The sequence below is a fragment of the Salminus brasiliensis genome, chromosome 9, assembly GCF_030463535.1.
Source record: "Salminus brasiliensis chromosome 9, fSalBra1.hap2, whole genome shotgun sequence".
In the NCBI taxonomy this organism is placed as follows: Eukaryota; Metazoa; Chordata; class Actinopteri; order Characiformes; family Bryconidae; genus Salminus; species Salminus brasiliensis.
In genome coordinates, this window is record NC_132886.1 from 14,692,830 (window position 1) to 14,710,369 (window position 17,540).

Below are 17,540 nucleotides of genomic sequence, written 5' to 3' on the forward strand. Positions count from 1 at the left end.
AACAGACAGTGACAGTTTAATGTGGAAGAGTTTTCATGTGACATGTATGCATACACATGTATGATCCCAAATTTTGGAAAATTTTAATTTGTACATTTCTGACTAATTTACCCTAATATGTTTAATTTAGCTACATTTATTCCTAATACTAAGACCAGTCAACACTTTATTGCCACATCAACCACCAGGGTTGGTTGGAGTTTGGAAATTTAACACAAAAAGAAAGTGCAAGAAAGTGCAGGACATCAAAACACTGAAAGTACAAGGAATCACAATCCAAAATCCAATACCTGTAGAAGTATCAAGTATGTATAAAGGTGCTGAACCAGTTCATTCAGACAATATGTGCTGTTTCCAAACCTGGAATTTGTGGCCCATATTCTTCAAGGTTCAAGGGGAGGAGTTCATAGAGAGGGTGTGCTAGGTGCGAGTAGTCCTGTCTTACTTGTTGTATATAAATAGATTATTTATGTATATACATTATTAAAGAACATACTCTTTTCCTGGGCCGTATTACTACTAAACCAGACTGATATTAAAAAGGTAAGTGCAGGTTCAGTCCCCTCTTTCAACATCCTGAACTTGTTGAGTTGAACAGAAGGTCTTTATAATAGAAAGAGTGTTGTCTTGCTATTTCAGTGAAGAAGAAGTAATAAGAAGTACATAAAAGCTGTCCACCTGCTCCACTTCCTCCTGGTTATTAACTAATAAAGATAAAAAAAATGCTCCTGTTTCCTCCCGGTAAGCTGTTCCATCAATTAAAAGATAAGCCCCACCACTTCAGTATCCTCAGTAAACTTGCATAGCCTTACAGAGCCAAGAAAAGAAGCACAGGTGTTTGTGTGAAAGGTGTCTACCCTTCCCATACGGAAATCTGATATATGGCAAGATATAGATTTCAGCTATATGGCATACATTCAAATTTATAGAATATATTATATTAATATTATACACATATCTGTTATATATTGAGATATATAAGACATATATGGCAACTTATTTGAAATTGGCCATTTGGCCATCAAATGAAATGATAAGGCCATACATTACATGGACAAAGATATTGGGACACCTGCTCAGTTGTGTTTCTTCTGAAATCAAGGATATTAAAAAAGAGTGTAAAAAGAGAGCAACTGTCTCCACTCTCTAGGGAAGGTGTTGTACTAGATTTTCAGGCATTGCTCTGAGGATCTAATTGCATTCAGCGACAACAGCGTTAGAGAAGTCAGGATGTTGGATGATCACCACACCACCTCATCCCCAACTCTCCAAATCATCCCAAAAGTACTGGGTGAATCACCCTCATTTTCAGAAACACAGTTTCACTGTGCCTCAGCTCATTGCTGGGGGGCTTTATACTCTAGTCCAAGCATGGTATTAGTGCTGTGTCAGGGGCATCCCCAGATATTTGGACAATGGAGCTTTTAGTGGGGCTGCATCTTGACATGTATCATACATATATTACATATATATACAATATTTATTGATATATATGTTTACTACATATATGTCCATATCTGTATTTACTCACACGTCAAAAATATACATATTTCCTTATGTATTATTTGTATATGTCCAGTAAATAATACTTACATATATGTATAAAATATGTATGTGCATATATATGGCCAATCCTTTATAACATACGTATCTACATGCATGGCCATATGTCAGATTTCTGAATGGGTTGTGAGGATCCTGTGCTGAAGCTCAGTGGTTTTAAGTAACTGTCATTTATTTTAACTACCTGGGGTCTGTGCTGACTACAATCTAAACCCTAAGAGCTATTTTTTTCCACATTCACACTAGGGGGCAATCAAATAGGTGGAAGACACAACACAGTTAAATGCAGAGCTAAAATGAGCAAACAAATACATGCATAAGAAGCAGAGGTCTGAATGTGCTGTAAAATACAGACTGATCCAGGTTTCCTGATTTTTTAAATGTATCTGCAATCCTGAACGGCCAGTTAGATATACTATGTTTTGCCACTGTTGGGCCCTTAAACAAGGCCCTTTACCCTCTCTGCTCCCTGGGCGCTGGAGTTGGCTGCCCAACCGCTCTGGGTGTGTGTGTACTCACTGCACCTAGTTCACTAGTGTGTGTGTGTTCACTACCACAGATGGGTTAAATGCGGAGGACACATTTCGCTGTACATAGTACAGTGACAAATATGTGCACCTTTACCCTTTTAAACTATGATATGTTTAATTATGTAGCCCTGTTTGGATTCTTGTAATGTGTAGCATAGGGCTGCATATTGTTTATGAATCATTTTCACAATATTGTTGTTGTAATATCCACATCACTGACTGCAATATGACCCTTTTAATGTATCACAGTTTTCATGGTGTGCTGTGAGCTTCCTGAACAAGGTCAAATGTCCCAGATGAGTAAAAGTCATTTAAATAAGGAAATGTTATTCTTTTTAGTAAACTAATAATGCTGGCCTATTTTTCATGTTATTACATCTAAGTGTTTAACATACTGTAAGGTGTATCACATCTCATTTACTATATGTAGCAATATATACACAGTACTGCATTTTGTCCATGCCTGAAATATACACACAGTATGCCTAATGAAAAGTCCAAAAGTAATTTATGGGTAGTCTATCTAGTAATGGATTGCAGTCAGGCAATAAAATATGCATGACAAGGGAACCCTCTAGTGGTTTTGTATGGAACTGCCATGTAGGGGGTCACAGTTCATTTGCTCTTTTTTTTCAACTTCCTTTACATCAACAATAGCTGATGGATTCTGCAGTGTCGGCTGTTTTTTACTCCCAGTCTTGGATATGCACAGCAGTGCACAAACTGCTTTCCGTAACACAGCACTTATATATTGACATATGCGAGGACAAACCAACACAAAGTGTCTTAAAAGTGCTAGTAAAGTGCCAGAACAGCTTCGGTCCACCTCTGTCTATCTATCTATCTATCTATCTATCTATCTATCTATCTATTGATCTATCCATGATCCATGATCTCCATTCATACATTTAACTAATTTAAGATATACAATTGCATAATAAGACATACAGTTATATTCCATTTTGTATCTGAGGGCACATTTATATTGTTTGTACCACGGTAAACAAAATATACCTGTATAGAAATCTTTTTTTCTAACAGTGTATGAGATATTAAGAAAACTGCTATTTTTTATTTTCATTTTTACCCAATTTACCCTAATTAAAAATCAAAATAAGCCAGTTACCCTATCACATGTAATGCTTCCAACAGTAAGACGGTGAGGACTGACACATGCCTCCTCTGACACGTGCACAACCAGCCACTGCCTCTTCAATTGGCCACCAATGTAACCAGGAATGCGTTGGGTACCCAGCTTTGATGCAGCGGCTAGCAGAGGCCTGTTCCGGCCAGCATCACACTGAAGTGATGTGGAAGAAAAAGAGAGAGACATCTATCCACCCGGAGAAAGCAAACTACTGCACTGCTGTGCTGAATGTCCAGTCAGTGATGTGAGATGCTAGTCTGTGCATGAGGTCATTAAGGCAATTTTGGTTAACACAGTAAAAAAATGTTCAGTAGACGAAAGTCATATTTTATTGCCCATATGACAACTGTACGCAATACCTATTTAATCTGACTAATTCATCATGCTAACATTTAAAAGGTAATAAAAGCTCACTAGTAAATGTGCATTAGACAGAACTTTGGGTTTGGAATTTTCATCTACCAGAAAATGCCAATCCTTTTTCTCTTGTAGAATAAATGCTTAGACTAGGACTTAAGGGTTTATCAGATATCCAGTTGTATTATACACAGCACTCTAGATACAGTTTTGCTGACCTTAGATATGCTTGTTAACAGGTTAGACTTGGGCTGTGAGTGTGGTCTTCCTCAGTTAACCCAGTTTAACGCAAATATTTGGAAAGAAATTGATAATCAGGAAAATGTGTGTCTGAATAAAACCTTTGCCAGTAACATCATTACCTTCTCACTCTGGCAATTTACTGACAGCACGTTCTCACAGGCTTCTTCTGGAGTTTTTAGAGGAAGTAGTGCCAAGAGTTGGCTGTGCTTGTCAATCAGCACACCTGTCTGACAACATCTGAAATTGCCGTGTTTCTCCACTAGCCCTGGGCGATACCTATAAATAACCATCACTATATTGTCTTGTTACAAAATTGGCATATTCATTGATATCAAGCCACCAAACAACCTAACTGTTTATTAATGTAATAAGCCACTGTTGTAACTGTAAATGGAACAAGCTATTATTGTGTACATATGCTGACATTGTTTAGCAAGTTATGTAAATGTGCTATATAATGCCTTTTTTCAGTATTTTAAATTGTTCTCTGGTGTTTACATAGAAGTGACCTTGAGTGAGGCGATAAGAGGCCCACATGTGGTTTATGGAGCCTATTTAACCCAGAATTAAACCATTTGTCCAGTCATTTTGCCCTCTGTGATGCCTCATGAATTTCTTGGTGAGCTCTGCTTTGCTTTGGCTGGTTTACAGTGAGGCACCGCAACAGCTCACAGAGAATCAACATGTCTAGCCACAACATGAGCATAGTCACAACTTTGTTTTTAACATAATAATGAGAATATTGTAATTTATTGTAATTAGGGTTTGATGATCCTTCCCAAATTGTGCCATCAGTCAAAGCCACATTCATAAGGAGATATCTAGCACTGATGGTGTATGTAGACTCATCGGTTTAGTTGAGGTAGTATAATATATATCAGTACTATATTGGATCAACAGCACAGTATCAATGAAAGTTACAGGTTCAAAGCTGGCAGACATGACATTGGATATACATTAAGTTTTACTAGGACTGGGAGAGCATGCCCGCTATGCACCAGACTGCTTAGATGGAACAGGTCACCAGTCTAGGGCACTGAGGGCATGACCATAATAAAGGGGAAGTGAGGAACAGCCTCATGCAAGGTAAAATATAACATGGTTAATTTATTTAGTTTAGCATGTGATTGTGATTTTGGTCATATTACATCCCCTTAGCTCTGCTAAGTAGCTAAGTAGCAAGAGAAGTTCAAAGCATTGTTAAAAATTAAATAGCTTAAGATATAAATACATAACTGTATGTATGTATAAAAACATAGCTATGCATATATTTAAGCAAATGTATTTGTGTTTACTGTGCTAATGTTTAGAAAACCGCCCACTTTGACAAAGTCTGTTTTCACTATTCTTTTCCATGGTCTGCTTTTTGCAAAATGACCCTTGCTGTACATAAAGCTTGAGGGTTGATTTAATGTATTTTACTGCAGTAATATGATTTTGAAAAGGTTCAAAGATGATGAGAAAGAAGTGTTGATTTTCTGTTGATATTTTGTTACAAATATTAATGTTAATTAAATTAAGTTAATGTTGACAGTCTAATGTTGATTTAACATCTATTTAATAACTGATTGCTATCTGGGTCTAGCTCTCCATCAGCTTCCCCAATTATTACCTCTGAAGCATTGCCATCACCAACATCTAATCACACTGCTCTATCGCTCAGGCCTACTCTTCATTTAAAATTCTCCATTTAAAACTCATTTATTTGAACTCATTCCCCAAACATATAGCTTATTCTGAGCTGTTGTTACACTCTGCATATATCAAACTGCATGATATTGTGCAAGATGTGAGTATTGACACTAATACTTCAGGTGCAGCAGTGTAAAAGCAGGTATTTTCTGCATGTTTTAAATGTAGTTATTCCACATAACTTTTTATATGGTAGCCCTGTGTTCATATAATAGTTTACTGTGACACTTACTGTTTTAACCACTAATCAAACACTATATATATATATATATATATATATATATATATATATATATATATATATATATATATGTGTGTGTGTGTGTGTGTGTGTGTGTTTACTCACTACAGCCCTAATTTCAAATCTCTTATAGATATACAGTATATATATATATATATATATATATATATATATATATATATATATATATATACATATATACACATACATACACTGTATATCTATAGGAGATTTGAAATTAGGGCTGTAGTGAGCAGATCTTCCAGCTCAAAGCATGTGGAGCTCTGACTCCTCCTTGGCAGACATGGTGTTATGGTCTTTTGATGGCTGAATACCTTAAGGACTGAGGTGGATGTTAAACCCATTTGCCAAATTCACTGAAAGCTAAATCAGCCTAAGGGCTGTACAGAGTACAACAAAGACCAAAAGAGGAAAATATGATCTACGTGAACTGATCTTTCTTCTTTTCTTTCATTTCTTGTGTGTGAGTGTGTGTGTGTGTGAGTGTGTGTGTGTGTGTGTGTGTGTGTGTGTGTGTGTGTGTTAGACACCTTGGCACCTTTCGTTTGGCAGAGCCTTAATCTGAAATTCTGACACATAACAACCAGCCAGGACTCAGTGATCTGAACAAAGAGCAGAAGAAGAAGAAAAAGAAGAAGATAATGATGATGATGATGATGATGATGATGATAATAATGATGATGAAGAAGAAAGCATCCTGTCTTCTTCTGGTGGGCTTCCGTGCCTTTAACCCTATCCTTATATCCATGCTCATGTGGGCCCTCCCTGGCCAGGCTGACGTCACACGCCGCGTTGGCCTGCACTGGAGAGGGGTTTTGAGATCCCGCTGTGTTGTTGTTGGAGAAAAGTGCCTGCAGGAAAGCTGCCCGTGTTCATGTAGTCGGGATTTTTTTAAAGACATTTTTAACCGATTCTTTTTTAACAAAGTTAACCAAGAACAAAAGAAAATGTGCGGAGTTTAAAGAAACTAACGAGGTGGAGCTGGGCGACGTTAAGTGGTTTTTAAGATCGCTAAAAGTTTGACCAAAGAGGACTTGCTTGGTAACGTTAGCCTGAGCCTCGACTCGACCCCCTCCTCCTCCTCCTCCTCCTCCTCCTCCTCCTCTCGTTAGCTACCTAGCGCTAGCCAGCTAGCTAACAGCCTCTTCCATAGTTTTGTGGAGCAAGGGGGGAAAAGCAGAGGGGAAAGAATGGCGGAAACCAAAATAATTTATCACATCGACGAAGAGGAGACGCCGTATTTGGTGAAGATTCCCATACCGGCCGAAAAAATCACTTTGCTGGATTTCAAGCAAGTCCTAAACAAGCCGAACTACAAATTCTTCTTCAAGTCTATGGATCAGGACTTCGGGTGAGTGAGCGAGCGAGTGGGGGCTCTGCAGGAATGGGTTGCCATGCAAATGATGTGGCCGAGAGGAAGAAAAGTAGTTAGAAAAGGGCCAGAAAACGCTGGGAAAGTTCACATTTCTTGCTCTCGTTGATGATTTGTGCTCCACACGCCTTGTTGCTGCGACGGTTGAACTTTTTAAGACTTTCTGCCAAAGGAAAAGTTGACAGTTTAACTGGTTAACAACTGCGAGTCCCACCAGGTTTATAGTGCATTGTTCAAGGTAGCAAAGTATCAGTTATGCACACTCCTGAGACTCTGCCTGGTGGGAAAATGGGGACGGACAGGACAGGTAACAAGTCGATTGACCTAAAATCAGATGGAGTAGTTAAAGTGTGGGCTAGTTCTCTTATTTATCTTAGTTGAATGCCAGGCCCACCAAAGTACAGCATACATGTCTGGCATTGTTAATCTCCAAGCTCCACATCTCCACAAACTCACACAGACACCTCTAGTTTAACACTGATTTTTCTTCTCAACAAAAAAGGAAGAAGAAAAAAAAAAAATCCCTAAACTGGCTTGTCTCTTAATCGCAATTCCTCTCATGTCTGTCATCTTGTAAATATTCCTTTCCTGGACCCATGCCACATCCTGGCCTTGGTTTTCTTTTTTCTATGCCCTGTCCTTTATCCTAAACACCTAATGGAGCTCTTGCAAGAGAAAACCTGTCCAGGTCTCGTTCATCACGCTGTTAGGGAATATGTTTAAGAAAATTAACAGATTGTCCACTTTGGCTTTCTGTTTTCCTCCTAACGAGACCACATGTTGTGGAAAAGATGGTGAATTGGCTGTGGGGAAATGGCTCCTGAGCTGACAACAGTTTACTCTCCAGTTTAAAGGGGAATTCCACAGATTCTTCACAATTTCAGCATAATTCAATTGTCCAGATATAAACAGTCTTCCAGGAGAGGTTTGATGTGAAATAAGTCATTGTAGAGACTTTTCCGACTTTCCCATTTCAGTATTATTCACAGCGGTGGGGATGGGTAGCCCAGGGCTCGTTTATAAAACAGACTTTTATTGTAGTCATTCTCAAAAATGAGTTATCGAGGACTTCTTTAATAAGGGCAGTCGCTCTATATAAAGCACAGTAATTTAGCCTTGACATGGATGAAATGTTCATGAGTGTTTAGAACATGCTTAAGTATTCTCACCGTCATTTTGAGCTCAGATCTGTGTGTACAGACGTATTGCAAGTGTTTATTACCTCTAAAATCGACCTCACGGAAAGCTACTGCGGGAAGTAATTCAGAATACCTTTGCTGATACCTGAGGCTTTAAAGAATTGTGGTAGTTTTGTGAGATGGTTTTGGTCTGAAACTTTTAAACATTTGAAGAAATCCTTCATGGCGGGCTGTTGTAAGGCCTCCACTGTTTTACCATAATTAACACTGCATAAGAACACAATGCACCATTTCACAGGAATCCTTCAGGAATCCTGAAGAATTGTTGAAAAATTGGTGGGATGCCACCTTGGCCTCAATGCATTCATCAGCAAACTATCTCACGATCATTGAGTGTCTCCTGTTATTTCTGTGTCAGTAAAGATGGTTCAGTCTACATAATGGTCTGATGATCACCATCACGCCGGCAGAATTGTAACACATGGGGTTGAATTAATGTAAAAATCTGAATCAAGGAAAATTGTATATGTGTTCATGGTCATACAAAAATGTTGTATCTCCAAAATTACAATTTTCCAGGAGGTGGAAAGAGCCTTCCTAACGATCAGTGGAGGTCAATGTGAGACGATTGTATTCCAGTCATTTCTATTGGTCCATTTTTCGTGACATTTTGACACAATGTAAAGGACAACTTCCAGATTCACATTCTGTCAAAGTGAAAACCGCAAAAATGGAGATACAGGGTTTTTGTGTAACGGTGATGTCCGCGCAGCTTTTGCAGTACATTCAATGAGCTGTGTGTTACTGTGCAATTGGTAAACACTGATAGTTGATGACCACTGCCTCTCTTTTACTTGTCTAAATCTGTCTGTCTGTGTTCAGTGTGAAGCAGTACTGACGATACCCATGATGTCCTCAGTGAAGTATATTCTCATGTGATTTTTCACGACGACAATAGCATAGTCCTACTACCCAGCCCTAGCCCAGCGTGTCAATTACTCAACCATTTACACCTCAAGCACAGATTTGCGTTCTCCCTTCCCAGTAATCAGAGAGCTGTTTGTGTCTAATTGAAGTGTGTGTGGCTCTGAATGCAGTTGACCTGGTTGCGTGAATGTGTGTGTGTTATTGTTGAAGTGCAGAAATGCATAGACAGGGTGTAAGGTGATACGGTGGTGGTGGAGGGGAGCGGGAAGTAGGTTCTCTCTGATGCTGCTGTTTTGATTTGCTGCGCATGGAGCCAGCTGTCAGGCTGTCTGTGTGTGGTAGGGAAGGGTTGGAGTGGGGTGTGTATGTGCGAGTGTGTGTGGGGGGTGGGGGGTGTAGTCGGGTTGGAGAGAGGCCATTTGCTGGGTGTCTGGGCAGAATCAACATGAAGAGAGAGGGACAGTTAGAGAGCGAGACAGACCGTGAGTGTGCTCAGGAGTGAGTGTATGTGCAAAAGACATGGTGGTTGGTGTTCACATCTTGTCCTGGTCATAACGTGATTCCTCCAAAACTGAGTGCTGACATTAGGCTAATGAAGGCGTGGCTTAGTGGTACTCTATGCTAACTGAATGTGCATGCAGGTATGTAAATGTGAACAAGGAAGAAGGGAAAATTACGATTAATGATGTATCTAAAAAGAAAAGGGTTCGATCTTGTGCTGAAAAGGGTTCTTTGACAATAGTGGAACCCTGTATAGAACCATTTTTTTTTTTTAAAGGTTCCATATAGAACCGTCTACAAAAGGTTTTTCACCAATGCAAAGAAACCCTGTAACCCGTTGTACCTGACAGACCTATTACCAGGTTTAAAAGAAGGTTGCTTGCTTAAGTCGGTCACGTCGTGGTGCCGCATGCATGTCTCTGTTAGCTGTAGTGAAAGTGCTTTTCCATGAGAAGCCAATTGGCTAATGTCCTGGCTTTAGCTTCCTCACTCACCAAGCTGAAGTTACTCTACCGTGGGCACTGGCACGTGAAAGCGTCTGGAGGTTGGCCAATTCATCAAGAATAAGGCTGGCTGATTAATCAGTCAACATTCAGAACCTCTAATTGACATCATCTTGCCCATGTCAATGATTATTTTTATTTCTTTTTTAGTTGCCCCCCCCCCCCACTGTGTGTGTTTATGTATTTTCTCCTTAAAAACATACATGGAAGCAACATGGAGGAGAACTGAAACACTGAGCAACACAAGCAGCTTATACAATCCTTCATTAATCGTTCAGTTAACTCCAAAATTGATTTGAGGTCATATCGCCCAGCGCTACTACAAGTATAAAAAACATTTTCCCATTGTGCTATTGCGTTTAATCACATGGTATGTCAGCTCTCATTATTTAACAATGCCAAAATCATTATTATCTGACAAAAACAAAGATGAAGCTGGATATTCTGCACCTCACCTGTTTGTGTGTTTTTCTGCATCAAGAGAAGAAAGAAGAAAATTAGCCTTTTCATCTACCTCTGTGATCACTGGACATGTATTGTGCCATTTATTTTCATTATTGCTTTACTATATTATTGTTTTATTTATTGTTATTTAATATTTCTATTGTATGTGTGAAGGGATATTTGAGATAATAGCTAAATGCTAGTTGATAGTTTTTCTTTTTGATCTTATAGTAGCGTAAGCGTAGTGGTAAGTGCTACCTGATGGTTGGTTATTAATAATGCCATAGAATTCAAGTTGTTCTTTGATATAAAAAAATGTTAAAATTGGCCAGATGTATTTTTACAAAAGATGATGGGCTCAGCTCTGATTGGCTTGTTTACGTTACTGTGATGACTTACTGGAGCCATATAGCATAGCATAGTTTTTATCACTGTAACAGGAACTGTAATTATTTCTAGGTCTTACCTGGTGCTGCCATTCTCTGTGTGTTCTCTTTAGTGTGGTGTGCGGTTAGCAAGCTGAAGATTTCACGGTCAGTAGACTTTGTTAGGTTTAGGCCTAGCACTCGCACGTTTCCATGGCTTTTGCTTCGTCGCATGCTGCTTTTGAACTCCCCTTCTGCGGACCCTGTCACAGACAAAGCCAGAGTCACGGGGCCTGGTTCACGTAGCATGGCGTTTTCTAGTACAGTCTGGAGTGTTTTCTCTAAGTGCCCATTGTGATTTAGCTTGTAGGCCGAATGAGTTAGGGCTTGCGGGTGTATGTAAATGTAGGGGGCATCAATAAAATGAGTCAGTACTATTCTGGTGGTTTGGAATTTAGCCCTTTGCGATAATACAGAGCAGAAATACAGTTCAAGCATTTCCTAAATCTGTAGAGCCCGACCTATCGATTGCATTATGAGACTCACATCTGGAGTTAGGAGGCTATTTAAAAGGGTAAAGAAACTCATCTTCTTCCTTCGCTGTGTCTAACTGGTAGATGTGGTTGTCCATCATCTGCCTCATGTCTGTAATTGCTGGAATTATGTGTCCGCCATGTTTTGTATGACACTGACCAATGGCCGTTTAGAAACTCCTCTTCGGCCTTTTGCTGTGTCTAAATGGTGGATTTGTGTGTCCGTTATTGGCCTCTCATCAGTAATTGGTGGATTCCTGCGAACCTAAGACTTTGTTTTAGTGCATGAAATGGATTTAACAATTTGAGTAAAGTGTGTTTTTTTTTTTTTTAAATTAAAAAAAAAAATTATTTTTTTTTTACACAGACTAAAAAAAATCTGTTTAGGGTGAGATTCTCACCCTATTAAAGTTTTGATATTAAATTAAAGTTTTGATATTAAATGTTTGTATATTATCTTACATACAAGGGTGAATTTGAGAAGATCAAGAAAAATGCCTTAGATTCCAGAGTACTAACATGGTTAAAAAAAAAAAAAAAAGGACAAGATTATGTCGAGTAGTGAGGTTCTGAATGACACTTTTTAAAAATTAATTTTATATTATTTGCCCAGCCCTACTCTGAATTCATTATAAAGACTAAGGCACTGCCACTGTAATCCAAGGATTGCCGGTTCGAATCCCACAGGATTTATTATTTTATTTATTTAAATATATACTTTTGAAGCAAATAACACAAACCTCTACACATTTTTGTCTCCGTCAATACTGTTAAAGCTAAATCTCCGTATTGCAATTTGACACCACCGCACTAAATGCTCGGCCTGTTTTTCTGTGCTCGTTCCCGTCTTCCGTTGGATAATATCTCTCATACCACATTTCTCTGCTCTGCTCCTCAGTCTCTTTATTTTTGAACCACCTTATCTTCTGCATCTTAATCTAGATTCATGCAGTATACTGGAATCCATTGTGGTCTTTGAATGTATGCTGATCAGGACCGTGTGTTGCGACTAAGACCAGGGCCGAAATAAGATGATGTATTATTTGGTACATGTTTATGTGTGTACTGCCCAAACGCTCATATATTTGTCTGAGTGTGTCTGAATGACGCGTTTAAAGTAGACGTCATTTGAGTGCGTTGTTTGTACGAATTGTTTCCCCTCTAGTGCCTCTGTCTGTCTGTCTGTTTGCGCAAGGTTTCAGGGGTCGTTTATCAGGTCCAGATTGAGGGTCATTAGTGGGTTTGTGAGTGTGATCATTTCAGAAAGCACTGGTTAAGTGTGTTAATGGGGGCAGGTCTGAGGAATTTTAAGGTGCTGCGTGAAATAGTCTTTGGTTGCGTCATGTTTGTTGGTGTAGGTCAGGATCATTAAGAAGTCCATTAGCTCGTAGTGCAGAAAGGAATGTGGCGTCAGGCTCAGTCTACATCCAGTTCAGAGCCGGGGTAGCTCCTTTGAAACCTGAGGAATTATAAGAGAGTCGGAGCCCCATTTCACTCATTTTGAAGTTACTTTAAAGATGTTTCCAGCGATGGGCTTATTTTGTTATCGGAAATCAAACTAAAACTGTGTGTAGGTGGTTGGTGTGGCGCAACAGATAACACCACTACCTGCCACTGAGCTACCACACCATGTGGGAGACTGGGGTTCGATTCCCGGTCTGGGTGACTATGCAGCGCTACACCAATAAGAGTCCTTGGGCAAGACTCCTAACACTACACTAACCCACCTCTGTAATACGAGTAACCTTGTAAGTCGCTCTGGATAAGAGCGTCTGCTAAATGCCATAAATGTAAAAAAATGTAAATGTATGCCCAAATGTTTGTGGACACTCATGAATGTATTAGACACAGCTTCTCTAGTCCCGTAGAAAAGTATTGGCACCATGCCTAATGCCAGGCGTGGGCTGAAGGTGTATAAAGCTTCCCAAGATTGAGCCGTGGAGCAGTATAACTGTGTTCTCTAGAGTAATAATTCTTCAGCCAGTACCTTTGGGATGAGTTGGGGGTGAGGTGGGGTGGTGATCATCTGACATCCTGACCTCACTAAGGCTCTCGTTGCTGAATGCAATCAATATTATATGGGTTCTCTGCAAAAACGGTTGAAAAAGAAGCTAGGACCTTTACTAAAGGCATTGGAGAAGAAAAAAAAAACATATTTTTTCTGTTTAACTTTTTCTCTGATCTGGTGCTGGGCAACATGATCTCAAATCTGTGTCACGATTATTTGAACTTTTTACCTTGATTATGATTTATAACCCATAAGGATATAAGCTGCTTGGTTGGCTCAGCTCTGCTTGAGTTGGCTCAGTGTTTAAAAAGAGGAGGTGGCTGGCTTCACATTCTCGGATGTCCCATGTGATCGCTATTGCTGGTGATGGTGGAGTTCATATGAATGGGGAATTGGCCTTCCAAATTGAGTAGAAAATGAAGTAAATCAGAAATAATGCTAAAACAAAATCAAGCGGATTGCATTCTTTTTTTTATGTAAACACAAACTGTTTATTTATTATATTGAAATATTAGATTAAACTTAAGTGTTCTATTGAAATTGAACATTACTTTTAATATTACTATATACTCATTTATGGTTCTCACTCATTCAGATACTCACAAAGTATGCTAGTGTTGTTCTATAATGAATAAAGAAACATCCCAGGACTAATGATGCAAAGACAAAAATGTTTGATTTGAATTGATTGATTAGGTGGTTTAGTATCACTTAATTAATAGATAAAAAAAAAACAACAGGAAAAACCTTCAATTTAACATTGTTTAACTGTTTACTGTGTTGCTGTACCAGAAAAGCTCAGAAAACTCACCTGGCACTGCAACAGTTTAGGTGAAAACGTGCTGTATACACAAAAGCTCAGCATGATGACACTTACAAACATACTACAACCCATACTCGTGATGGAAGGCTCGGTTGGCTATGTATCAGTCCATCTTCTGATTGGATTAGAAACTGCAAAATATGGATCACATGGGATTGGCTAAATTAGCGTCTGATCACCGGTCACATAAATTTGCTAATAATTTAGCATATCCTGAAGGCTGGTTGTCCCCACCCTTGATCAGACGGTCATGCTGCAAGACCATCGGTATTGGCTCCATAACCATACTGTTCAGAGAGCAGAATTCAACATAGCATGCCCTTGTTAGCCTTTCAGGTGAAATACATTGTGTTTACTGAAGGGGTGAATTCAGTATTTTGAAACTGTTGGTCTAACAGCACTGAGGAAGTCTTGTTTGACGGTGCTGACTCCTAATGTTAGCCTGTGGGACCATATGCTGGGGTTGTTTGAGTGCTGTCAGTCATTATGCGATCTGAACATTCAGCAGTATTTATCTACTATTAAATTGCATTGATATATTTATTGAATGCCATTGTATTTATCTAGTTCTGTATTTTATCTAGAACTGTAGTGAAGCCTTGTATTCCTCAATTTATTGTGTGAAGCATGCATGGTGAACTCTAGTGTGTTCAAGGCTAATTGCTATATGTTAGTGCTGGGTTTAAACACATTGTTTGTTTTCAATGTCTATTTTCCAGAGTCGTCAAGGAGGAGATTTCTGATGACGGTGCCAAGCTGCCCTGCTTCAACGGTCGAGTGGTGTCCTGGGTTTGTGCAAGATCTTTCTATTCTTCCACTTTTCTTTCTATTTTTAGGGTTTTTTTTCTACTTAATTTATCATGAACGTGTTACCCGCCTCAGTCCGTCAGGTAGAACGTTTATTCAGAGTTGGTTATATCGGTTTACTCGAATCTGGATTATTATTCTGCATGTATTGATTTGTACTGACACCCAAAAAACTGATTATTAGTTGATCAGGTCCTTGACACACATGCACACACTTATGCAGGCCAGGAGTCTTTCTAGTCTTGGTCTCTAGTCTAGTTTTTATCAAACTTACGTCATCCAGTAGAATAGTGTAGCATTAGGACAGCCCCACCATTTGACCCACATTTAGTGTCTTAGTGTCTTCTAGCCTCAAAGATCTCCAAGTGTGTATCTCACCCTTTCACACAGAGTGAAACCCAGCCTTGACTAAAAACTCCCACTGTAGCTCAGGCTCTTAAGTCAAAAGGCTTGGACAAAACAAAACCCACTGAGACGGAAACACTATACCAGCATCAGGGTGGCTCAGGCTCCCTGGAGGGAGAGTCCACAATACCACCGTGGAGGAAAAGGAGATGGGGGACAGGTGCACAGATTGTGGTTTTCACCCATACACCTGCTCTTTAAAAGGGTCTTCAGTCTCCCACCGCTTATAGAAGTGATTTATTGAACACCTTTGATGTAATTAGAGAAGACCCATTAGCATGTAGATAAATATTGATATTTGATTAGATTGTTTAAATCATGTAAGTGTAGTTATTAAGGCTGTGCAGATCAGAGTTAATATCCTCAGGCAGCAGTGAATAGAATTTCCTGAATGCTGGCAGGTCTTAAGAAAGACTTTGATTTATTTGCCTTTTTGTATGTTAGTTATATAATTAAGACACTGGATATGTGTGACTTGCGGCACAGTATGTGCTGTTTTCCACCTTTCCATGAGGGTGTAGACTTGAGCTACATTTAGAGAATAAAAGCTGATATTTTCCCACAGCAGAACAACATATCAGGTTTTCTTTTTTCCAACTAAAGCCTATCTGCTTTTTATTAAAGTCTAAATAGCGTACAGTCACATGGGCAGCATGATGCTTTCACCCATTGTGTCCTGTAAGCCTTGACTACACTACACGACTTTTAAAGTCGCTGCAGATTATTAAAATACGGTTCTAGTAATTATTCTCACTTCCGCACAGATTTTTCTGGATAATAATAAAAAATAAAAAAACACTAAACAACTAGGGATCTCTTTCACAACTTTAACCACTTAACTTGCATGAGGTCATGGGTGGGTGGGTCAGCATGCTCAGTATAGACTGCAGCATGAGTTTTTGTGAGAAGCACAGCGAATATTGGAGTCTACCGTACATAAGAGGCACATGTCTTAATTGACAATGACTTTTGTGCTCAGTTTTCATTGGCTGTTCACAGGACCCATTCAGATTGACTGACTGACCAGTATGGACAGTCAGATTATGCGTGAAGTCGGACCATGAAAATATTATACACGCTACTCTATTCTCTGTAGTCTACGGTCAATGTCAACTAACAAAGCAGTCTTGGTATATTTCCTATTGGGCCTGCTGCTTTATTTACTTCTTATAGATAACTCAAATTTTCATTTGACTTTTGATTTCTGAGACCAGAAAGAAAACAAGATTCAAGATACTATTATATAACTAGTCTTTTAATTATATGGCAGCATAACTGCCACTTTAATCGATTAGACAAAAGTATTGTAATTCTGGAAAGTTCAGTATGTCTTCAATACTGCGGTCTGGCCAACAGTTCACTAACTTTCTGTACTTTTTACACTACTATTTTAGTTTGCATTACGATGTGAGCATCTTTCTGTATTCAGTCCAGTCAACATTTGGTGTTTAGGCAAAAGATTTTTTTGTTTTATGCTACAAGATCATTTGGTGTTGAGCATTGTGATGCTACAGTTATCAGGTATCACGGTTAAAATGGCAAGTCTGGTATCGCGACAACCCTCAATTTAAACCCTTTCACAGGTACTATTTTTTTTGTGGATGTTCTCTGGTCAGTACAGTCCCACCCGTGGGATTGGAATGTTCTGCTTCCCCCAGAGTACAGCGTGTACCTAAAGCGCCGCCAAAACACGGCAACACCTGTAATCTGTGGAAATCTGCGGACATTTGGCGCTCACACCAGATGCACGTTTGTCTTTATCAGAGCGTAAACGAGCAGGGCAAAGACAACCACATTCACCAGTTGTGTTGGACACAGATGGAATTTGGCCTCTGCCTTTAACCTATCCGCGCAGTGAAAATACGCACACATACACACTAGTGAACGCAGACACACAGTGAGACAGTGAACATGTGTCC

At 39.3% G+C, this 17,540-nt stretch overlaps 1 protein-coding gene across 1 annotated transcript in view; it reads left to right on the plus strand.

The window, feature by feature from the left end:
* Positions 1-6,641: 6,641 nt before the first annotated feature.
* Positions 6,642-17,540, plus strand: part of dvl2 (dishevelled segment polarity protein 2) — an 18,586-nt gene continuing 7,687 nt past the window's right edge. The window contains exons 1-2 of the mRNA XM_072687543.1: positions 6,642-7,145; positions 15,129-15,198. Coding sequence (XP_072543644.1) covers positions 6,985-7,145; positions 15,129-15,198 — 231 coding nt within the window. The 5' untranslated portion in view covers positions 6,642-6,984. The remainder of the gene's footprint in view (positions 7,146-15,128; positions 15,199-17,540) is intronic.